This window comes from Thamnophis sirtalis, unplaced genomic scaffold (assembly GCF_051295495.1).
Source record: "Thamnophis sirtalis isolate CommonGarterSnake01/CBP01778 unplaced genomic scaffold, rThaSir2_p1.2 scaffold_1, whole genome shotgun sequence".
Taxonomy (NCBI): Eukaryota; Metazoa; Chordata; class Lepidosauria; order Squamata; family Natricidae; genus Thamnophis; species Thamnophis sirtalis.
This window is the reverse complement of record NW_028261381.1, coordinates 104,449,019-104,474,595: the sequence shown is the minus strand read 5'-3', so window position 1 is coordinate 104,474,595 and position 25,577 is coordinate 104,449,019. Positions and strand designations below refer to the sequence as shown.

Genomic DNA, 25,577 nt, shown 5'->3' with positions numbered 1-25,577 from the left:
GCAGGGGTATTGTGGGAGTTGAAGCCTACATATATTAATTAAGTTGTCAAGGTTGAGAAAAAAATGATGTAAGCCATCATCTTTGTGATAACCTTTGAGTAATTTAGAGATTAGAAAGATTTTTTTGGTCTTCATGGAGACCAGCAGGGCACAGGTACTGATTGTGATGTCACTTGAGTAAGCAACAACATTGGAGATTGGGCAAACGTAATGGACAAAAAGGATCCTTCTAAGCCTCTTATGCCTTAAATGTAACCGTATAAATTGGAAGGATTAAGGGTTTCTAAGAAGTTACTAGGGGTCCATCAGTTTGGTACAGTTTATTGACAATAAATACAAAACAACATTGATTCATCCATTGAATTCATTGTAGAGAAAAAAACATGTATAATATAGTTACTGTACAACATTTGTACAAAGCGACAAAATATTTTGAGCTGAAACTGAAAATTTAAATTTATATTATAGAACATGCATCTCTTTCCAAGTAGTTGTAAGAAACAGAAATATATTTTCAGGAGACAGGGCATCAAATAATGCAGATTAATTATCCTCTATGAAAGCCATAAATGATAGTTTAGCAATTAATAATAGAAACAGGAGGTCAGAAGAGATATTTTGCAAATTTATACAAAATAAGCAAATTTATCAAAGGATTATACTGGATAAATAGTGTTAAAATGGTTTGTAAAATTGTTGTTGTTGTTGTTCAATAACTTCTGTTTGTGACCTGATGGACTCCATTTTGCCAGGATTGTCTATAGTAACTGTTTGAGGTTTTGTAAATTCTTGTTTGGATCATTATACAGTATGTATGTATGTATGTATGTATGTATGTATGTATGTATGTATGTATGTATCAGGGGTGGGTTTCTCGCCCCGTTCCAACCGGATCGGTTGGAACGAGGCCGGCGGCGTCCTCACGCATGCACGCGGCGCGCGCGTGCATGCACGCGGCGTCCTCACACACACACGTGACGCACGCATGCACGCACGTGACGCGCGCATGCGCACTAGCGTCTGCACGATGCTCCAGCTGCTCCTGGAGGATCGCGCAGGCGTTCTGCGCATGCGTGGAAAGCGCGAAATTAAAAAAAAAACGGGTAAGGAGCGGGCGCGGGTGTGCGGGCGCGCGCGGGTGCGGGGGGGGGGGCTTCGCCGTTCCCGGAAGTTACTTCCGGGTTCGGTGACCAACCGGATCGCAGGGACCGGTGCGAACCGGTCGAAACCCAGCCCTGGTATGTATGTATGTATGTATGTATGTGTCATGGTGATATCGAACTATGTTTATGATAATTGATTATTGCCTTTGATTTTTCCAAGCATAAGGGCCTTCTCCAATTATTCTTGCCTTTACGTTCTGTATTCAAAATACTAAGTTTTAGTCTCATTATTAGTGTTTCCAATGAGCAGATTTTATTTCATCTAGCATTATTTTATTTCTGGCAATTCAAATGAGATATTTTCTCCAGCAGAGTACATTTTTCTTCATTCAGCCTTTCTGATAGTCCACTTTTCACAAATGTATTAAAACTGTTGTCTCTGCATGTCAAAAATTCTGTCAACCTGTTAGACATTCTCCCAAGTAGCAGTTACTTATTTCATGGTAACAGTCACTATCCCTCTGAATTTTTGAGCATAGGGAAAAATGTTGATTACTCTTTCAATTTCCTCTCTACAATATTGGCATTGGGTCAGCATTACTTGACATATTTTTAAGATTTTCGTTTTTGTTTAATGTTCAGCAGCCACTTTTCCACTCATCTTTCATCTTCAATAATCAAAGTGGAAATATCAAATTAATGGAATTAAGGTGACAAGGTTTACAATCTTGGTACACTTTCTCAATTTTGAAACATTTTGTTGCTCTATATTTTAGTTACTGCTTCTTGGTTATCATACAGATTCTTCAATAGGGAGATGAGGTGCCTCAATATACCAGTTTTTAAGGGGTATGAACCTTGTGCTGTGTTCTACACAGTCAAAAGCAGTAGCATAATCAATATAGTAAAAATTTTGGAATTCATTTCCTTCTTTAATTATGCATTGGATATTAGAAAGAGGCAAGTTTTATGTACGCAAGGTTTCAGATGACATCAAATTTATCTTTTAACTCTTCACTGCAATGTCTAGTGGTCCAAAACTCCCAATTTTGACAGTTTGACAGGAATAATTAATATTCCTAAGTGCAGTTGAAAAATGTTGCTCCTACTGCAAAATGTCCCTTAGAAGCTCTCTGCTAACAAGATACCACAGACATGGTTCCAGATCCAGGAACCTATTTCATATTTTCAAGGATACAGATATTTCTTTTCTTCATTACTGTGATGTTGTAGGAGGCAGCAATCCTAAGACTACATTAAAAATAAATATGCAGAAGTTTTGAAAGAATTATGATGTTTCTGTGCAATGAAGTGAAGTTGGGGCTGGCTGGAGAATTCTGGGCATTGAAGTCCATGCATATTAAAGCAGCCAAGGTTGAGAAACATTATGTATGGCATATAGGCCTTCATAAGCAACATATTTGCAATGAGAAATAATGACAAAATCAGAACAGAAGAGACCTTTCAGTTTCCCAACATCACAGTAATTCCATACAAATCAGAATCAAACTGGGTCCATCCATGCCACAAACTTCTTAAAGAGAAAGAGGAATTTCATGGCAAATTTCCAGAGGTCAAAAAACTCTTCCAAAGCCAAACAGAACTTTGAAGGAGCTCACTTATGATAGAGTAGTTCACAATTTATTCAATTCCGACAAGTTACGGAAGAAGACAAGAAGCTACACAAATCAGTGAAGCTGTACATTTTGATCTCAAGAAATCTTACTCAGAAAACTACCTGCTTTTGCTTTCAAATAATTGTTTTTTCAACCACAAGAGGTAGAAACATGCTTTAGAATATATTAAAAGCCAAGATTGTATATATAAGAAGAATACTGTGACTAATACTATTTTTTATGTTTTTGCAACTTATTGTTTTTTCATAGCAAAATTACAGTCATGTGAAAAAGAAAGTACAGACTCCTGGACTTACAACAGTTCACTTAGTGACGGTTTAAAATTACAATGGCACTGAAAGAAATGACTTAATTTTCATAGTTATGACTGCTGCAGCATCCCCATGTCACATGATCAAAATTCGGATGGTTGGCAACTGATTCATATTTATGACAGGCACAGTATCCCAGGGTCAGGCAATCACCTTTTGTGACCTTCTGAGAAACAAAGTCAATGGGGAAACCAGATTCATTTAACAACTGTTACAAATAATTTGTAAAATGGGGCAAAACTAGCTTAACAAATGTTTCACCTAGCAACAGAAATTTGGGGTCAATTGTGGTCATAAGTCGAGGACTACCTGTACACCCTCTTTGAATTATATTGTTTTACCAATCAGGACATAGTAAAAATCATCGGGTCCTCAGCAGTTCTTAAAAGTAAGCATATCAGCACAAACATCTTGCATCAACCATTAAGCAGAGTAGTGGAGGGATGATGATTTGGGCTTGTTTTGCAGCCAGAAGACTTGGGCCCTTTGCAGTCATTGAGTCAACTATCAAGTCCTCTGTATACCAAAGTATTCCAGAATCAAATATGAGGCCATCTGTCTAATAGCTAAAGCTTGGCTGACATTGGATCATGCAACAGAACAATGATCCCAAGCTCACCAGCAAATCTACAACAGATTGGCTGAAAAAGAAAAGAATCAAGGTGTTGTAATGGCCTAATCAAAGTTCAGGCTTCAACCTGATTGAAATGCTGTGGCAGGACCTCAAGAGAGCTGTGCATAAAATAATGCCCACAAACCTCAATGAACTGAAGCAATGTTGCTTCAAAGTTGCTTCAAAGAAGAGTGGGCCAAAATTCTTCTAACAACGGTGTAAGACTGATACAGTAATTAGTAATTAATTAGTAATTTAATAAATTTGTATGCCGCCCAATCCTGTAGGACTCTGGGTGGCTTACAGAAACAAGATAAAAATTAAAAGTTAAAAATAAAAAGATACAATTTTAAAAACAACACACCATACATTCCGTCTAGGTGGGGCTGGACTTTGTTCAACAGCCCCAGCCTGCTGGAACAGCCAGGTTTTAGTGGCTTTTCGGAAGGCCGAGAGAGTGGAAAGGGTCCAGATCTCTACGGGTAGATCGTACTGCTGTTAAAGGTGGCTCTATAAGCTATTGAATCATAAGGTGCACTTAGTTTTTCACACATGTCTTCTTCATTTGGGCTTTCTTTTTGTAAAATAAATGATGACATGGTGTAATGTCATGTGTTGTTGTTCATCTGAGATAGTATTTACCTATTTTTAAGAACTGCTAAGGACCAGGTGATTTTTATTATGTCCTGAGACATAAAACCATAGAACTCAAAGAGAATGTACTTTCTTTTTCACATGACTATAGGTGTTCAGTATATCTTTTTTTATTTCAGAATAATATGATTGGAAGGTAAACACTCTAGTAAACATTAAATTTACTATTTTAGTACCTTCAAATTGGTCACTGTTGTTCCAGTACTATGCCTTTATAGAAGCAATAAAAGCTGGTTTAATGATATTTTTACAGATGTGATTCCATCTATAATACTATCTATATACATGTTTAGTGGTTGCATGGAGTGTTTAAATGGAATTACTAGGAACACCATGAAGTATTTTCCGTGGTTCATCCAAGTTCTTCCTAATAAACAATGACAACAGAAGAAATAAGGATGTGCTAAATGAAGCAAAAAAAAAAAGGATATACCATCTGCAGTACCTTGAATAAACTTGCAAATGAGCAAGTCTTACCTCCAGATTTTCCTTAACCAATTCCCTAATCTCACAAAAGGCACGTATTTGTTCACTGAGATTGTGTTTATTGACAAAACTTGTTCACTGCCTCTTTCATTAGAGATTTAGAGTCCTTGTGTATTGTGCATTCACATGCTCAACAAGTGGAATTGCTGTTTGGTCTTATGATTCTTCTTACGAAAATGCTTCCCTACTCCATTAGCCATTCTATGACATTATTTTTGTCTCATTAGTTTCCAAATTCAGTCTGAAAAGAAATGAGAAATCCAAAGTTATTTAGCAGTTTGCTCACAAGCTGAGAATGTAAACAGAGAATACAATGAAAACATCTTTACATATATTTACCACTGTCCTGCAGAAAAAAACTGTGATCCAAAAGAGTTTGTTCATTTATGGAAAAAACTCACCAGCTGAAAACTATGTACAATTGTATCTGCAGCCAATTCTCTTTATTTAAGGATTATACATTTACAAATTCGCCTACTCACTATATTTATTACTATAAAATCAATAGGGTACATGCAGTGCTTTCATTTGTGAATGTACAGAGTGGTAAAAAAAACCCGAGTCATCTAATACACAAGTTCCCAAGTGAGGTTTCAGTATTCACTAATTCTGTGTTTGCAATGACTTCATAAAACAGAACTGAATAGGAGGACTTATAACCATTCGTCATAGTTTCATCCATTGCAAGCGGTCACCTGATTGTGATTTGGGTGCTAGGCAACTGGCTCACTATTATAATACTTACAATGTCCCATGGTCACATGATTACAATTTATGACTCTCATTGCTGGCTTCCAACAAGCGAAGTCAATATGGGGAAGCTGGCAGGAGGTCGCAAATGCCAATCACATGATCAGAGGATGCTGTGACTGTGTGAAATTCTCCTATCAATAGCAACAGATACTGCTGCCCGTGACATTATGCTTTACAACCACATCCATTTAGCAATGGAGTTGCTGGTCCCAATTACCTTTATTAAGCAAGGGCTATCTGTACCAGTGGTGGGTTTCAAAATTTTCTAGAACCTCTTCTGCAGGTGTGGCCTGCTTTGTGGGAGTGGCTTGATGGTCATGTGACTGGGTGGGAGGGTGGCTTGGCAGTCATGTGACTGGATGGGTGTGACCAACTTGTAAAATGTGGTGAAACTCAGTTAATAACGCTCTTGCTTAGCAACCAAAATGTTGGCTCAGAAACTCTGGCATTTGAAGCACGCAAGTCTTAAAGCTGTCAAGTTACTCTTGCACCCCTAACCCTTCAGGAAAAAAAACCAGGGGTGTTCAAATTTGACAGCTTTAAGACTTGTGGTCTTCAACTCACAGAATTCCTCCTCTCGCTCTTCATCTTGATGATGTGTGGACAGACGGGGAGAGGGAGCTGGAACCGGTTCTAAGCGGCACTGTAGATTTGTGGAACCTCTTCTATAGAAGAGGTTAGAACTGGCAGGAACCCACCCCTGACCTGTGCCATGAATAATGAGCATCCTCTCTATTTTGAAAAATATGGAAAAATAAACAGTCCTATCCACAAATTTACACCCTATATAAGTCAAAACAGAAAAGAAAACAAGAGGAAAGTTAAAGATTTGGGAGAGATGTATAAAGAGGAAATAGTAATATGGATGTCACAAAACAGTGATTAACAGCCTAATGCAACCAAGAAGTTATATATTGGAAATCTGAAAAGTAGGAGATAAGAAAGAAAACTGGAGCTAAATAAGGAGCTTAATGGTGAAGAGAGTTTCTGAAAAAAATTATAAAGAATGTATAATGAGAAACATGATGTGAGCAAAACCAGAAAAGCAAGAAATGAATAAATAACAATGACAATATTCAATCCTTGCAGTAGAGGGCAATAAAACCACAGCAATTTTGCAAGGATCAAAATGTCAAGGATTTCTGGCTGCTAAAAGTGTAGAATCACTGAAAACATCCCCAAATCTCAGGGAGAAGGAACAATGAAAGCATTCCCAAGGATAAAAATGTAATATTTATTCTAACTTATAGCACAATAATCTAGGATAGTATCCATTTCCCCCCTCCCATTTTTAAAAGGAAAACAAGAAGGAAAAGAAAATGTGATTGCAAAGAAAGTTTTAAAAAGGAGAGAAAATAACAAGAATGTTTAAAAATGAGAGAATAGAAAGGATGCCATACATACATTCATAAGAATGTATGCATTCTTCAAAAATATTTATAGAATATCTTTGTCAAATCACTGATTCTCTGCTCAATTTATACATGTACTATCACTGTAAGGATAAAACAAAGTAAGCTCCATGTAAACCCTTTTGAGATCCTTAGAGGAAGGGAATATTTATATGTTCTGAGTAAATGAATGCTTTATTTGGTAATCAAAAGGTAAAGATTACACTGCTAGTATATAATTATATTTCTGCTTCAAGAAAGAAAAATTAGAAATGAATTCTCAACATAAATATACTAGCATCAAAGAAACAAGTTTGAAACAGAAATGCCTTCTGCAGACTCCTTTTAAGTCCCAACTTGTCAAGGTCCCTAACAAATATTTTAAACAAAAGGAATCAGCTAAACCATTATGGCTTTATGACTTGGGAACTTCAACTTCCAGAATTCCTGAGCCAATGTTTCTTAAAGTGGGGTCCAAAGACCCTCTAAGGGTCTTCCAAGATCCTCTCAAGGGTCCATGAAATCAAAATTATTTGCCAGCCTATGTTACAATACAATATTAAAATCCCATCAAACAATTATGAGAAGCAGAGGCAGCAACATTGAGTTCAATTTTTAATATTATAAATATTCAGAAACATAACCCTTACGTACAAAAACTCTTTTATGGTCCTCCATAATCTTTAAAAATGGGAAGGGGTCCTGAAAGGATAAGCTTAGGAAGGTTCAAGAAAGAAACTGACCTAAACAAATAAAAGAAAGGTTTGTCTCAGTGTCCATGCTATTATTAAAAAGGCAACAGAGCCCCTCTTTGAGGAAGATAGGCAGTTTAGAAATATGAAATAAAAGTAAATAAACTTATTGTTTTAATGATCAAAGTGGCTATAATTGACATTTTCAAAATGAGATACTATATAATGAAAATTAAATAATAAAATTTCTGATCAAAAATGCTCATCCCAAATTAGGCTAGTAGTAGACTAAAAGAAAATGGATATCAGCTCAATCAACTAACCTATAAAACAATGTGTCGATTTTTTAAATAATAACTGAAATTAAGGAAACACAAAACAAACACTTTCAAATGCAAGTAGAAGTCATATTTTTTTTAAAAAATTATATGGAATACCAACTCTCTTAACTTCTAGTATTATGTTGATACTGATATTAATTCACATTCAGATGTTAGGTTAATCTAAGGAAAACCAATAGTTACTCAGACTTTCCCTTTATATTTTCCGTATTCTTTGTAATGTCTAAAATAGAACAGTCACAACTATTCCAGTGCAAGCTCTCAACAGAGGGAAAAATGTTGACTCTGAATGTTGCAAATAAACAAGAAAGATCAATATTTAAGACCATTTAAGCTCTGATGATTTTGTGCTTCAGACTGTTCACAAAACTGTTACTTCTGATTGAGTTTTTAGAAAAATGAAACAGAAGTATTTCTTCCTGACAAGCAATTCTGATTGCACAAGTCACAAATGTACTAAGAAAATAAATAAATTTAGACTCAATATTTAATAGTGGGAAGACAACAATCCTGCAAATTTTCAAAGACCCTACGTCATAACCCTGAGAGTAAATCTAATGCAAAGGTAGCAATCTGTGGATTAGGTGAAACTTTCCTCTTCCAGTCACATTTTGTAATTTCCATGCGCCTGAATTTCTGCAGAAAAATGCAAAATTTGAATGGATAATTTAATTGAGACCAAACATAGAAACCAGAGCCATTAAATTCTGTTTATGAAGTAATGCACTTATTTTCTCTCCAAGCAACATATCAGAAAGTAGGGAAGCTCACAATTTTATCTTCCTCCTCAATCCTTTGGGCTGCCACTTTTATATCTTTACACTTTTGTCCCAAAGCAGTAAAGGAATAGAAATCCAAATTATTTGACTGAGTCATTGCACATCCCAAATATCTAACATTTACAGAACAACACAATAACAGAGTTGGAAGGGACCTTGGAGGTCTTCGAGTTCAAACCCCTGCTTAGGCTTCTATAGCTACTCACTTGCAAAAGTTCTTGTTGTGAGTTCTTTGATCCCTGATGTATCATCATCCTTGCTCTTTTGTGGAGCTCTTCACTGTTTTCTTCTCCAGCATAACATTTCCTTTTTGGAGAAGTACACTGGGACTGCCTTAATACTGTAAAAAGACAAGTAGAAGAGGTGCCATTAAACCTCTCCTCACCTTCTAGAATCTCAAAAGTTGTCATTTAGGCTTTCAAGTGTTTACCGTGTTAGATGCAAGGTACATGTACTAACTATACGGGAGAAATTAATTGTCGATTTCTGTTTACCCTTTTGCTTCAGAGTTTCTCACTGAAGGTGGTACCATGTTATTTCTCTTTCACTTTTAAGCAACTATTAGAATACACAAATCATTCCAAGAGGTTCACTGAAGCTATATTAAAAGTGAAAGTGTGGTCTAATGCCACTGAAAAGTTGCATAATTTGTGGCTCACTTGTATTGCTGCAGCTTCCATGGGCTGAAGAAAGGTCTGTGGTTATATTACTGAAGTCCTCTATACAGGATGGGACAGAGGCCAATAAACCTGGAAAAAAAATGACATCTCTATTAAAGAGCAGGCCTAGGTTTTTATGCATCTTAAAATAAATTCACATAGACGCACATTAATGAAAGAAAATTTATAGCTCAAGGTTGAATTCTGGGATTCTTGGTGCTCCCTGAGCGTAGCTGTTTCCTTGCAGATGTTTCATTACCAAACTAGGTAACATCACCAGTGCTAATAGGTAGTGGGATTGACTTTCATTTAATATCAGATTACCCTGTCAGTGTCTTAGTGGTTACTTGATTAGGTTGATTTTTACTGATAGTTTATTTTGGTGGTGGGTTGCTAACCGGTTTGTTTGTGCTCATGTGCGCGAGCAATGCTTCTGCGAATGAGCAGAAACTTCTACACATGCGCAGAAGCATCCAGGTGGGTGGGCAGAACCTCCCACTGCCGCCACTACCAGTTCGGCTGAACTGGGCCGAACCAGCAGCAACCCACCTCTGGTTTATCTGAGTGGGTAGTTCCTTGATTGTGGCATTGTTATTTCTTGATTGTTGGTCCAGTATTAATCTTGGTGTTAATCTTTGCTCATCCGATGTTGATATCAAATGAGAGCAAATCCACTCCCTTTTACCTAGTTGTGTGTGTGTATTTGTATGTATGTATGTATGTATGCATGTATGTATGTATGTATGTATGCATGCATGCATGCATGCATGTGTGTCTCAGAGCTGATGAGAGTTGAGCAACATACAAATGTAATAAATTATTACAAATTATTAAATATACATACAAAGGCCTCTGTAGCGTGAGAGCTGCTGATAAATCTGCTTCATGCGTTCAATGTTTAGTCGACTCGTCTCTGCGTGGTTCACCATGGGTTTGGGATAGTCTACCCCAATTATACATTTTGCTGCCTTTTGAACTGAATCGGGGGCATTCCAGGGCTCGTAGATATAGCGTGATGGAAAACCTTTCAATTGGGGTAGATACCGCCTATAGAATAAATCAATAAGGACTATCGTTAATTACTGTAAATAATTTATATATGTCACCAGCTAGCCCAATTATGTAAAAAGATGAGCTTGTATTCTTATTTAAAAGATGTTTTACTCCTGTTTGGGAACTGACAATCAAAAACTGTGCTACCAAAGGGAAAAAAAGGGGATCATGGGGAAAAGGAAGAACAAATTTTCATCTTGGCTTTAGTGTGACAAAAGTTGTGGTGACTTCAACCCATATGCTCACCTAATGTAGTCACCACTGGGATCTGTACGACGCCCAAACCCAACGGGACAGTAGCAGTGAAAAAACTGCTGGAAGAAAGCGCTGCAGGAAAGCCACATCCAGCTACCTGCATTCACACTGAAATCTGCATCCAGAAGCAGCTCATCAAATACCTGTCGAAAGGGAAAGAGAGAAAATGTGAGGGAAGATTTTCACGGTAACTTTGACTGGTCTGAATCAAAGACTCTGTTCAGTGGCTGGTACAATTTTGATGTGAGGAAAGAAACAGAATTTTAGACCGTGGACCAGGGGTGGGTTCCTGCCAGTTCTAACCTCTTCTATAGAAGAGGTTCCACAAATCTACAGTGCTGTTTAGAACCGGTTCCAGCTCCCTCCATCCGCCCGTCCGCACATCATCAAGATGAAAAGCGAGAGGAGGAATTCTGGGATTTGAAGTCCACAAGTCTTAAAGCTGTCAAGTTTGAACACCCCTGGGTTTTTTTTCCAAAGGGTTGGGGGTGCAAGGGTCTGGTAACTTGACAGCTTTAAGACTTGTGTGCTTCAAATGCCAGAGTTTCTGAGCCAACGTTTTGGTTGCTAAGCAAGAGCATTGTTAAGTGAGTTTCACCACATTTTACAAGTTGGCCACTCCCACCCGGTCATATGGTTGGCAAGCCACTCCCACCCGGTCACATTCCAGCAAGCCACTCCTACAAAGCAGGCCACACCTACAGAAGAGGTTCCAAAAAAATTTGAAACCCACCACTGCCGTGGACGTATGAAGTTTGTTGTTGATCTTACGTCAACTATTTTGGATGCCTTGTCAGCTGTACAAAGTTCTGATGTTTAGTGATCCTGATCCTGGAGAATGAATCCAATTAACTGCTGTGTATTTTATTATTGTATGTTTTATTTTTATATTACTCTCCTCCCAATGAAGACAAGAACAATATACACCATGCCGAAGTATTAACACACATTTTCCATAAAATTGCTTGATAAAAACAATCTGTGTTAACCCAACCTCCATAAAATAATAAAACATTATTATGCATAACAAATAACATATTTATAACAAATTTAGATTCAAGGCAGTCTAAAAAAAATCAGCCTGATCTTGGGGCAGGTGTTACCTTGCAAACACATGTTGAAATGATATTTTGAATAGGACAGAGGAGACGTGAACAAAGAAGTCCTTTAATGACAGAATAGAATGAGCTGAAGCAACCAAACCTGCCCCAGGAGAAAAATCCACAATTGAGGTGCCACCATCTCTGAAGCCCCTGTTCTATCCACCATTCTGCAAGCTAGGCCCACTTCTCCTGCTGGTCTTAATACAGGGTTGGAAAGCAGGCCTTTAATATTTGTATTCTGAACTTCTTAGTATGACTATGCTATCCTTTGAATTTGAAGGCACTTCAGTGCTTCAGAAGCACTCATGTTCCATAACGTCTGTTTGCAACTCCTTAAAATAGTTGTCCCTATTGTTGCTCATTAAAGTACGGTGTGGTTTAAAGTGTTTAAATATTTAGAGAGCTGCGGATAGATACATTAGTGTCCCACACATTTCACAGGATATTTTTGTTACTGAATCTGAATCCCTGCTCTACTACTTACATCTTTACTGACTAATGTCAACAGAACCCGCCAGTGCAGCACATACATCAGTACTATACATTCACAATCAACTACCCCAGTAGTTAATTGATCAGCTGATTTCTGCAACTTGTGGACTGTTTTCAATGTTAAACCATGATGCAGTAATTCAGTCATGGAACTGATAGAGCCCGATTCCTTAAAATAAGCTACTGTATTAGGCTCCAGTTAGAAAGTTTGCACAGCAATGGAAAATGGATATTATACATATGTATGTAAATAGAGCCATTGTGGCACAGTAGTTAGAATGCAGTATTGGAGGCAAACTCTGCCCACAGCCAAGAGTTCGATCCTCACTGGCTCAAGGTTGACTCAGCCTTCCATCCTTCTGAAGTCAGTAAAATGAGGACCCAGATTGTTGGGGACAATATGCTAACTCTGTAAACTGCTTAAAGAGAACTGTAAAGCACAATGATGTGGTACATAAGTCTTAAGTGCTATTGCTACATTAGCACCATGAACTAAGTATCTATAGAAACACTGAAACTATATATATAAAAAGCCTAATGCCACTAAACTATATTCCAGTTAAATTTGGTTTCTGGGAATCATTTCTGTTAAGATACTTTTTCAAATATTTCATTCACTCTTTCATTCCTTAAAAGAAACTAAGGCAATACTTTTCCTTTATAAGAGAACAACAACTGTTTCAATTTCTCGTGGTCTATAAAGCCACCCTTTCTTGGGGACAGAGGAGAGAGGAAGGGGAAGAAGAGAAGGGAAGGATGACATAGGGAAGACAGTAAGGAAGGGGAGGAGAAAGGGAGAAGAAAGTGATGGATAAGGTACAAATATGGTGTATGGAGAGCAGAAGAGCCAATAATTGTTTTTGGGAGTTGATGGTAAGACAAATTGATGTAAACATTTAATAATGCAATATGATGTTGCTATGTAATAATAATCATCATCCTTCAGTGTTTTTTATCACTTCCTGACATGACTCACCCTCACTCCAGATTCCCAGCTGATCCAAAGGTCACCTCTGGTTAGAAAGCAGGCTACAGCATGCCGGGCCAGATGGTGAATCCAACCTTCCTGTCTCAGTTGAGTCATAATTGCATCAATCCAAGGGAAACCTGTCTTGCCTTCTGCCCATTTTGCCAAGGCTTCAGGATTCCTGTCCCAAGGGATCTGGATGCAAATAGGATTTCCTTCCATGCGATCAAATTTAGGATTATTTGTGGCAGCTGTGTAAAAAAATTCCCTCCAGAGTAACTGGCCATAGAGCGACAGAGGTGGACTGTTGTTCTGCTTCACCTAAAGAGGGCAAAACGTTCACGTCATATTGGATGCATTTCTGTCAGTTACCAAATCAATTCTGAGGTAATTTTGGTTCCAAATTAAACCTACCCAGGGAATAAAGTTTTAGGAAGCTTTTAATTGGAGAGCCAAGTATTTTGAGGAAACATCCACTCCAGGACCAAGGCAGCAAGCATTTTAGAATAGAACAATTCTACTGAACTCTTTACTACCTATTTGATAATCTGATAAGAATATTTGCTTTAAATATTTTTGGTGTACTGGAAATCAGGACATTCAGAATAATGAAAGCAAAACAATTTAAAATATCTGATGCAAAAGGTAATCCTATGAATGCATGTCTAGAAAGTATGAATTGAATAATTAATTCATTATAAAATCCATTGTTTTAGCTTTTATATTGCTGTTATGTTCATATTTCCTTATTTTCTATAGGAACAAAATATATTTATAATTTAAAAATAATACAATTTTAAAAGTGGTTTTTTGAATTTATTTATTTGTTTGTTTGTTTCCCATAGTTATTATTGTTACAAATAAGTCAACGTGGTGAACATATCTAACACACCTTCCTCCTCCTGTTTTCCCTATGATAACAATCCTGTGAGGTAAGTTGGGCTGAGAGAGTGTGACTGGCCCAAGATCACCCAGCCAGCTTTCATGGCTACAGCGGAATTAGAACTCCCATCTCCCATTTTCTAGCCTGGTGCCTTAGCCATTAGGTGGCGCGGTGGTTAGGGTGCAGTACTGCAGGCTACTTCAGCTGACTGTTATCTGCAGTTCAGCGGTTCAAATCTCACCGGCTCAAGGTTGACTCAGCCTTCCATCCTTCCGAGGTGTGTGAAATGAGGACCCAGACTGTGGGGGCAATATGCTGACTCAGTAAACCGCTTAGAGAGGGCTGAAAGCCCTATGAAGCGGTATATAAGTCTAACTGCTATTGCTAGATCAAACTGGCTCTCATTTCATCATTTGCACGCATACGCCTAAAAGATATGAATACTCCCAGTACTATAGTTCAACACTATAGTAAAGAAGAAATAAGACTAAGGAAGATAATACCTGGAAAGTGTGCATTGTTAGGGTTAGGTTTTTTCCCCAGTTCTCATTGCCTTACCTTTTTGTAAAGTTCCCAAAGTCGATAATAGAATAAGCGACAAGACAAGCAGCCAAATCGAAGATAGGGACTCAACCCTGTGGGGCTGGCCAATAACGAATTGGCATTCATCCTTGGTCGTTCATAGTTTGCAACCCATGCCTTGAAGATAACGGGACAGAAAAAAATAGAAGTGAAAATGAATTAATTAAAAAAACAAAAGAAAATGTAATATTTATTATTTATTAGAATTGTTACAGAAGATTCAGTATTTCTTGATTAAAAATGTTGCTTGCTTTTATGACCAAGCTTATAAATATCTTCAAATATTTATGCATGGGAATAGGAAAGACATTTTAGCAATCTAAAAATATTGTTGGAGCCTGCAGCAATATTTGACATAGAATATCTTGACTCTATTTTTTTTAAACACAGGCCCCATATTTCATCACAGAACTAAATTAATCCCTATGGTTATCTAATAGAACATGATTTCTTGCAACACAACCAACTAAGATCAAATTAAATACAGAACAAAGGTTGAGCTAAATTGCCAAGAAAAAAAGTATATGAAAGATTAGCTTTATAAAGATATCAAATGAATACTCCAGAGGTTTGGGTTTTACTTTTATTACGTACTGAGGCATAGCTTGATTCTTGCTCAGATATAATATACAGTTTAATCAAATTTTCAGGGAGGTGACAAGATTTATACTGAATTAGAATCATTTCCTGAAAACTACATTTGCTTGCATTTGATCATCATCATCATCATGATCCTGCAATAATATTAGCAAAAAACTGTGCTACTTGGAACATCATATATTTTAAGAAGGTACTTGCTGATACCTAGGATGCTGGCAGCAACCCATGTCAACCATTAGCACCTATCAATCGTATTTGTGCCACATTTTTAAATGCTCAGTTGACCGAGTTTCATGTTTAATGAATAAGAGAGATAATAATATTAATACTCCAGTTAATTATCTATAATAGAAAATTTATGGAGAAAGGATTTGAGGGGAGGAAAGCAGAAATATTATTTTGGATTACGATATTTCTCTTATGATATTTCTCAGCCATTATAGCAATGGGATTCTATGCATATTCATTAGTACATGGCACATTTATATCTGAAAAACATAAGGCAATGCAACTTGTTCTAAAATCAAATGTCTTAGAACAGTGGTTCTCAGGGGTCCATGATATCATCACAAGGCTTGAAAAAATGTTATGATTTAAATTTTGAGTTGAGTCTTGGGGATCTGTGGCCATGGTGTGTGACCACAAAAGATATTTAAAAGGGGTCCATGGTGGGGAAAAGGTTGACAACCAATGGCTTAGAAAACATACCTTCTCTGAAAGGTAATTTTGCAACAAAGATAGGGATGGTTACCTTTCTTTCCAAATGCTTATCCAGACGAGTTAAGGCTTCAGTCTCCCCTCCCTGCCAAACAGCTGGAGCAAGTCCCTCAGTGGGAAAGCCTGAGTGAAAAAGGAGTGCATCTATTAACTTAATATTCAGGCAGCATGATTAATATCTCAAACTGTCTCAGAGCTGTTTGCCACAATGTTTGCTAAACCCCATGGAGAACTGTTAAACTTAAAACAAGTATGGACGGTAACTGGGACGAGTCAGAATACATCTTTAGGGGGGAAAAAAACCATTTGATACATGCATGCAGAAACTAAAGCTTATGCTATTAAAACAGAACAAATATCTTGCTCTTTTTATTTTGTTTATTTTTATTTATTTATTTATGAAATAACAGGTATAAGTATAAACATGGACATGGACATAGGAAATGGGTACGAGTAAATGGGGACAATAGGACAGGGATGGTAGGCACGCTGGTGTGCTTATGCCCCCTTACAGACCTCTTAGGAAAGGAGTGAGATCCATGCTAGACAGTTTAAGCTTAAAGTTTTGGGGGTTTGAGGATGTAACAACAGAGTTGGGTAGTGCATTCCAGGCATTGATCACTCTGTTGCTGAAATAATATTTTCTACAATCGAGAAAATCTTTTTATTATACGGTTTTAAAAAAAGCTCTTATTGAAAAAAAGGTAGGGGGTTAGGAATCGAAATGGCAACAGCCCCATAGAAAGTCCTGGTATAACATAGATATAATGAAGATAGAAAAACTAAAGGTCTTTAAAATAAAATGACTGAGTTAGATAAAATTTTAACAGGCACTGATGAAAAAGTAATTAAAAAACTATATGGATATTTATTGGAGTTTAAATTGCATGAAGAACAAGTTAAAGAAACTATGATAGCTTGGGGAAATTTTTTTAGGTATGGGATTGATTTAGAGAATTGGCAGAAATTGTGGTCTCAAAATTACAAAATGACAATGTCTACTGCATACAGAGAAAACTTGTATAAGATGTTTTACAGGTGGCACCTACCCCCGACCAGAATCGCAAGAATGTTCAAGAATAAATCAGAAAAATGTTGGAAATGTCACCAGATACCTGGCTCATACTACTACATGTGGTGGACTTGCACTGAAGCTAAAAGATACTGGACTAAAATCCACATGTGGTTGGAGAAAATGACACACAAACAAATAGACTTTAAACCAGAGGTCTTTTTATTGGGGATCATACCAGAAACCTACAACAAAGACTTAAAATATCTGATTGTAAATGTGTTAACAGCAGCCAGAATTGTATTTGCAAAAAACTGGAAAAACGAAACAATACCAAAACAGGAAGAAGTTATCCGAAAAATAATGGACTGTGCTGAAATGAGTAAATTGACATTTGAAATTAGAGAGCAAGAGGATGAACAATTTTATAAGATATGGGATTTGTTTTATCGGTGGCTAGGGGGAAAAAAACTTTGGAAATGAAAAATGATATACTTATGCCTTAATTGAAGAAAGTAAATGATGATATAATTATGCTGTGAAATAATCTAATAATGACACAATGAAGTATTAATATAAGGTCTGGGGATATAATGTATAAGGTTAAGAACTTATTATAATGATATTTTGCTGCTGATAAGCAATTCTAATAGGGGAACAAATGAAAACTGGTATATATAGGCAGCGATGCTTTGTTGAAAAATGAAGGAATAAGATATCTGTTTGAAGGTATGAAATGCAAGGTTAACAATAAATAGAAGTATACTTTCTGGGGGAAAATAATGCTAATGCTAACTGAATATATATTGTAGAATGAAAATGAGGCCTTTAGTTATACTAAATGAAATAATTGAGATGATAAATATTATTTGAAGATGCAGATGTTAAAACACTTGTAACCAAACGACATGCTGTATGTGATGATGGTTTTTTTTTTGTCCTTTTTGTCTTTTTTGTCTCCCCCCCCCTTATTTTTAAAACCCTAGGTTATTGTGGTGTCTATTAAATATACAACAGAGAGATATGTGTATATGGGGGGAAACGGAGTAGGGATGCACCTGTGATCAAATGACATATTGTATGTGATGATGGGGTTTTTTCTTTTTTTTCTTTTTCCTTTTTTTTCTCTCTCTCCTTTTCCCTCTGTTTTTTTTTCTATTGTTATGTGATGTTGTCTATGTAATAAAAAATAAAATTATTAAAAAAAAAGAAAGTCCTGGTTTAATAATGGTAATTAGGGACTGTAAAAATAGCCAGAAATTATCGGGGTGCAAATACATACATTAATAAAAAGAATTTTAAAGATCAACTTTCAACTGAAACCAAATCTTTTCTTGCTGGATTAATGAATAGCTAATTAGAAAATACTTAGCAGAGAAGAAAAAATAATTTGTTTGTTTCCAGAAAAATCAACAATTACATTTATCAGTGACTAAAAACTCCATATGGACTGTTTGCTTTAAACAGGACTCTTGTGACGAGCCGATTGACAGATGTTGGAAGCAGTTAGCTTCCTCCCATAATTGGGGCTTACCAGGGGTTGTGACACTAATATATATATATATATATATATATGGCTTACCAGGGGTTGTAAAAAATCTAATAGATACCTTTCACCCTGGCTTCGCTGATAAACGGATAAGAGCCTGTGGCCTAATGGCTAAGATCTCTGCCTAGTGTGCCTAGTATGCCATATAGCCCAGGTTCAAATCCCAGTAAGGGTATGGCTAGCTGATGAGAGCTAAATAGCTTGAAATAGATCTATACTAGTCTCCCTTTATTTATTTATCAGCACAAAAATAAAACACACACACACACACACACACACACACACACATATATATTTATCAGCACAAATAAAAAACACAAATATAACAAAAGGCAACAGTAAAAATATTGGGTTTCTGTCGTGATGGACTCTTGTGACGAGCCGATTGACAGATGTTGGAAGCAGTTAGCTTCCTCCCATGATTGGGGCTTACCAGGGGTTGTGACACTAATATATACCTTCTTCCCTGGCTTCAGCTGATAAGGAGGAGACCTGTGGCTTGATGGCTAAGACGTTTGCCTAAGATGCAATACAGCACAGGTTCGATTCCCAGTAAGGGTGTGGCTAGCTGATGAGAGCTAAATAGCTTGAAATAGATCTATACTAGTCTCCCTTTATTTATCAGCACAAATAAAAAACACACACATACATACATACATACATACATACATACATACATACATACATACATATATATATATATATTGCAAATATTGGTTTGAAACCAAAACCAGATCAGATTAAATATGGAAGGCACTACAGCCCATCTAGGAAGTGTTCCAAACCCACCAAAATTACCTAGTTCCTCTAGAGATGGCACTCCATAGGTTTCATCGTGGTTCTCTTGGATCTCGGTCTTGCACATCTCCATTTGTTGGCTTGTTATGGTACTGACTGGCTTTTTTGGCAGGTCCATGCGACTAATGATGGCCTGAAAACGTTTGTAAGTGAGAGGTGGCTTGTGTCCATTCAGCTCAATGATCCTGCAGGATAAAGAAAAAATGAAACAACAGTTTTGTTCCATGAGATGGGTAGGAAAAGTATATTGTCAAAATCTTCCTTCCTTCCTTCCTTCCTTCCTTCCTTCCTTCCTTCCTTCCTTCCTTCCTCCCTTCCTTCCTTCCTTCTTCCTTTCCTTCCTTTCCTTGCTTTATACAAATTGTTCCCTTCCTTGTTAGCCTTCTAGAAGGCTTCATAGACACATGGCTTTTCCCTCAAATATTAGGGCTGGGAAGTTAGAGGAATCTAGTTGATTTGTCTGTCTGCAAATGATTTGCAAGATGGGAAGGGGTTTTCTTTGGAACTCAGGTGCATTATATTATTTAGCTCTGTTAGTTGAGCAACCAGGGCCAACAGATGCAGGACTACTGGAAGAAAAACTGTTTACTCATCACAGATATACAAAGAAATTTGTTTTCTATTATTTGCTTATTTGCTATTACAGATCGAGTATAATGAGAAAAGGATAACCAAAAATGCAGCAGTTCTGGAAAAAACAACAGCCAGGATCAGAACTAACAGAATAAAAGGTAGAATACCGACATTGATTTATAAATTAAAATAAAGTAAATTTGGAAGAGGTCTACCCAGGGCAAAGAAATCAAAGCCTTGCCAGAAGTAGCTCGGATTGTAGAAGAAAATCAAAGTGAATCCAGCATTCCTATAGAATCATTCTCACTCTCAACTCAATGAAAGTTGAGACTGGCATGGCTTTATCTATGTATTTGGTGTTTGACTTAGGGTATTAAAACTGGAATGGTGAAAAGTTAACAATGGCAGCCTTTATTAAACACAAAGCAAGAAAAGTCTTGGAATATATATATATATATATATATATATATATATATATATATATATATATATATATATATATATATATATATATATATATATATATATATATATATATATATATATATATATATATATATATATATATATATATATTAGTGTCACAACCCCTGGTATGCCCCAATTATGGGAGGAAGCTAACTGCTTCCATTATCTGTCTATCGGCTCGTCACAAGAGTCCATCACGACAGAAACCCAATATTTTTACTGTTGCCTTTGTTACATTTGTTGTATTTGTGCTGATAAATAAATAAAGAAATATTTATAAATAAGAAATATTTATAAATATAAAAATAAATCTGTTGCAGTGAAGCAACAGATCTGTAACCAACTCCAGAATAAAATACAGCACAACAAGGCAAAACAAGAAAGCTTAAAAGAAAAAACAGGTCAGAAAAGAAAGAGTTAAACAAGAGTGAAGCTGCTGTCTTATATAGACTCTGAAGCAGTCAAACAGCTTTCTGCCCAGCTCCTGCAGGCAATCCTCCTCGTCATTCATTAATGCAAATAGTGCTTTCAAGCCAGACACACGTGCCTGATATTTTTCCAGGGCGGCACGTGTGATGGGGAGGAGCTCCACGTTGCTTAGCCTTTTCAAGGAGCTACGCTCACATGTGTGGCTTTGTGACCCATCTTTCTAACAATGCATAGCATCCACAAAGGGACGGTGTCTTTCAACCCAAATGTCAATCCCTCTTTAGATAACAAAGCTAAAAGCGATCTTCAAAATAAACAGAGCTTTTTCTCTGAAATTAGGTGCATTATAGAGCAATGGTGTGGCTATTGAATAGAAAGGAGAAACCAGGTTAAACAGCATGTTCTAGCTTCTGCAACTGACAGCATATTGATCATGAAAATGTAAAGTCAAAGCTTGGGCTCTGCCCAGCTCAATAGGAGTCTTTAGAAAAGCCTCTTTCGGCTGTAGTCCCGCAGCTTGACTATGATGGACTATGAAAAACAAGCTTTGCTGGAATACCCAAGCAATTCTAAAAATTAGAACTCTAGGAAAAAGTTCCTCCTTTTACAAGAGCAAATATGCTAGGAAGCAAGAGCTAAAAATAGACGGATGGTACAAACAATATAAACATTTCCCATTTTCAAAGGGATACAAAAACTTTTACAGATGAAGAAAGAAAAGCTCACAACTCCCCCCCTTATTTGCAATATGTTGCTTCAAACCCTACAATGAAGCAGTACAAGGCTTATTTGATTACAGGTTTCAAAGCTGCATTCTAAGCAGCTTCCTAACTGATTAACATTTAATACTGGCGAGGGATTGCTATTCTCAATGACCGCCAAGATAGAAATTTTCCAGACAACCCATTGATGAAAGAAATGTCCTTCTGGGTTCAGCTCCAAGTGGGGAAAAAGACACTGGAGACATGGAGGCTGCTTGGAAAGATGGTGTATTGTTGGACAGGGCCACATGGCTTGAGCCCTGAACAGAAAAGGTGATCACATGCTTCAATGTTGGTGGAGAAGAAGAGAAGGGCTGAAGGAGGGGCTTGCTAGGCTTTTTATAACCTGTTCAGTCCCACCTCTCTGTTTCCTGTTCCTGTGTAAGAAATGCATTCTGATTGGTTGTCAGACTCCCATGGGGCCATGCAGGGGCTACTCTCTAGGCTGTGTTTTGAATCCAGGTATGGATGAGTTCTCAGATGCCATGTGGTCAGTTGAGTAAAGGGCCAATATTATCATGCTTTCCTGTAGCTGCTGGTGAAGTCTTTATTATGTAAAGTGGACTAGCTTGGCCGTCTTAATGGCCCATTAACAGTGGGGATGGGCAGGAAGCTACAGGCAACTATTCTGTCTTTTAAAACATGTTTCTTTCTTTTCATATCCAGAGAAATATTCTGGCTTTTCAATATTTCCTAGGATATTTCATTTTTCTGGGAGAGGGCTGGATGATAACTTCCCACATCATCTTGGAGGGAATCCAATATTTAGACAGCAATACTTTATAAGCCAGAAGTGTGATCAACTATGAGATGGCTTACAGCCCTGCACAATTTTAGTATTGTGGTCTGCAAAAAAAAAATTCTCTTTAATTGCACAAAATAGATCATTTCAAGCCTAATCTGCATCAAGTGAGGATCTTGCTCTCTAGATTAATCCTTCCCTATCCATTACTTCCAGTCAGAGATGGGAAAGCTTGAAAAAAGAAACTAAAAATAATTAAGAAATAGAAAGAAAAATTTGCATTTTTATTTTCCCCTGAAAAATAAAAAGTGCTTCCTTAAACCTTCATTTTGAATGATACTTAGAACAATGGTGAAAGAATCTGTTTTCAACCCATGAAATCAAGAAATAAACTAATATATAAACAGTGAAGTCTGTCTCAATGTGCTAAAATATACATCTTTCTCCCACTTTTTCTCAACCATTTCCTCCTGAAAATGCATACGCTGCCTTCCTGTTTGAATAAGTGGAGACCTTCATGCAAAGTAGGGTTGGTTTTTTCTGTTTTCAGTGTTAATTCTTTGCCTGACTGCTTTTCCTAAACAGACAGAAATCAGGAGATGTTCTAATTCCTCAACAATTCAGCAGTTTGCAATGTTGTTTGTAACATTTGTATGATGTTACAATAAGGTTTATGGCGTAGTGTTAAGATGTTAGACAAGGAGAGGGATTCTGATCCACCCTCTGCAATGGAAGCTTGCTAGCTGACTGTGCCAGTCATTCTCCCTTAGCCCAGTCTACAGTGAGACTTCAGGTCACGAACACTTTATTTATTTATTTATTAGACTTATATACCGCTTCATAGGGCTTTCAGCCCTCTCTAAGCGGTTTACAAATTTTTTAACAAATTGAGTCAGCAACTTCTACCCACGACCAAATCGGGTGCCGACCCAAAAATCCACTAAATGTTTTACTCTGTTCACGAACACATCCTCTGGTGGCAATCAAACGCAGCCACAGCGATTTCCCCTGCTGTAGAGATTTCCCCTTCCGTGCCTTTTTTGTGTGCACGCGCATGCACAGTCAGTCTTCCTTCTGGTCACGACGAAATCGGGTGCTGATCAAAGTCCTGGAACAGATTACGGTCATGACCAGAGGTCCCACTGGACATTGAAGGATTTTAGAACATAGAATCATAGGACTGGAAGAGACTGTGGAGATCTTCTAGTCCAACTTTCTGCTCAAGGCAGGAGTTTTATAACATCCCAAATGGTTGTCCAGTCTATTTTTGAACACCTCCAGTGATGGCACACCCACAATTGCAGGAAGCAAAATATTCCATTGTTTGTTCTCACTGTCAGAAAATATCTCCTTACTTCTAGATTGGATCTCCTTTTCGGCACCAAGTGCCCAAACCAGAGCGTGTGCAAGCACATGCGCACATACATGCCAGAGCGCTGGAAACCCAAGCACCAGCTGGCCGGTGCGCATGCACGCACCAGAGCACCGGAAACCTGAAGACCAAGTGGTCTGCATGTGCATGCACACCAGCCAGCTGGTCTTTGGTTTTCCAGTGCTTCTGGTGCACATGAAGAACAGCTGCCCAGCATGCATGCGCTTGCCAGACACCAGAAGAGCAGCTGGTGATGGCGCACGTGTCCACAGAGAGGACCCTGCATGCCACCTCTGGCATACATGCCATAGATTCGCCATCCGAGGCCTAGACATATCTAGCTCCCTCAACCATTCATTTAGCCCTCAGAGCCTTTATATCATATTGCTCTTCTCGGCACACTTTCCAGGCTCCCAACATCTTTTTTGTATTGTGATATCAGAACTGGATTCAGTATTTTAAGTGTGGTCTCACCAGTGTGGTATTGTTGTGGGGGAAAAAACAGAAGGAGGTATTGCTATGTTTATTCAGCAAATTCTACAAATTTCTGACTTTATGCTGCTTCTAAATTTCTGGAAAACTTACCTCTCTAGCCAGACAGCACAAACCTGATCCTGCCAATGATTCTGCAAGAATGCTGACAGGATCAGTTCTGTTTGAATTCTGGCCTCTCATTGGGCAAGACCTGAGGCGTTCCTACAGATTTATTCAGTGCATATCATTCCCAAGATTGGGTGATGGTGGTAGATTCAAGCCAAATGAGCACCAGCTGGAGCTGCCCCTCATCCTTTGTTTGTGCCAGTCTCCTGTCCCTGAGAAATGAAAATATTGGGAGCAGAGCATAACTGAACATGTTGCTGCTAGCTCTGCTCCATAAAGTCTTATCTTCTGATATTGCCCAGCTACTGGATGATGCAAAAGGCTGGGCTTGGCTCTTTGCTCCGATCCAATTCTCCATTGTTCTATAATGCATCTAATTGCTGGATTACTTCTGCCTTTTTCCACACGCATTTCAAGTTTGAAAACTGGCACAGGCAACAACATTACTTCATATATCTTCTTATTGAACTATAGAGGTGTTTGTGTTCCAGTAGACTGTTCACATAGAGCAGGCTGGAATTAAAGTCAGGGAGGTAGAAAAGCCATGGCCTACAGAAATTCCATCTTGTGGACCAGCCGCTGTATCCAATAGCCTGCAATTTTAAGTGCAAACTGCTACATCCAGATGGCCAAGACAATATAGATGTATGTTTCATATACCACAAACCATGCTATCTACCACCATAGATCCTGCTTTCTTTCTTCATGAGCTAGTTTGAATGATTTGCAACATGATATCTGGATTAATTTGTGCTCCTTTTTCTTGGGGTTTTCAAACCCAAGAAGGTAAGCTCTCCAGTCAGGAATGACTCAGGATAAAACATCCTCCCTAACTGGACTTGACATGACTAATATGTGGTCTCACGCATTCAATAGAGCATATGTTGAATTTAGTATTCTATTCAAGTGGAGCTAGTGCTTTGGAAACTGAGGAGTTTCATATGACTCTACTTCTATGGACAGTTCACTCTCTATATAAACTGCAGCAGTGGTGGGATTCAAAAATTTTAACTACCAGTTCTGTGAGCATGGCTTTATGGGTGTGGTGTGGCTTTGTGGGTGTGGATTTGTGGACGTGGCTTTGTGGGCTTAACAGGGGAAGGATACTGCAAAATCCCCATTCCCTCCCCACTCCACTAACCTGCTTTCCAACTCTGTTCTCCTGTTCAGGGCAACAAAGGAAGATTAGCGGGGGTGGGGGC

At 37.8% G+C, this 25,577-nt stretch overlaps 1 protein-coding gene across 2 annotated transcripts in view; it reads right to left on the bottom strand.

Annotated features, from left to right (window-relative positions):
• Positions 1-1,244: 1,244 nt before the first annotated feature.
• The window catches only part of CRY2 (cryptochrome circadian regulator 2), a 42,735-nt gene continuing 18,402 nt past the window's right edge, over positions 1,245-25,577 (bottom strand). The window contains exons 4-12 of one of the 2 annotated variants that reach the window (XM_087720066.1): positions 19,431-19,615; positions 16,106-16,194; positions 14,731-14,871; positions 13,299-13,610; positions 10,719-10,870; positions 10,264-10,466; positions 9,420-9,509; positions 8,967-9,100; positions 1,245-5,045 (exon numbers count right to left, since the gene is read on the bottom strand). In XM_087720066.1, coding sequence (XP_087576192.1) covers positions 5,028-5,045; positions 8,967-9,100; positions 9,420-9,509; positions 10,264-10,466; positions 10,719-10,870; positions 13,299-13,610; positions 14,731-14,871; positions 16,106-16,194; positions 19,431-19,615 — 1,324 coding nt within the window. In that variant the 3' untranslated portion in view covers positions 1,245-5,027. Of the gene's footprint in view, positions 5,046-7,602; positions 7,692-8,966; positions 9,101-9,419; positions 9,510-10,263; positions 10,467-10,718; positions 10,871-13,298; positions 13,611-14,730; positions 14,872-16,105; positions 16,195-19,430; positions 19,616-25,577 lie in introns of those variants that run through there. The other variant, XM_087720060.1, reaches the window with a different exon arrangement.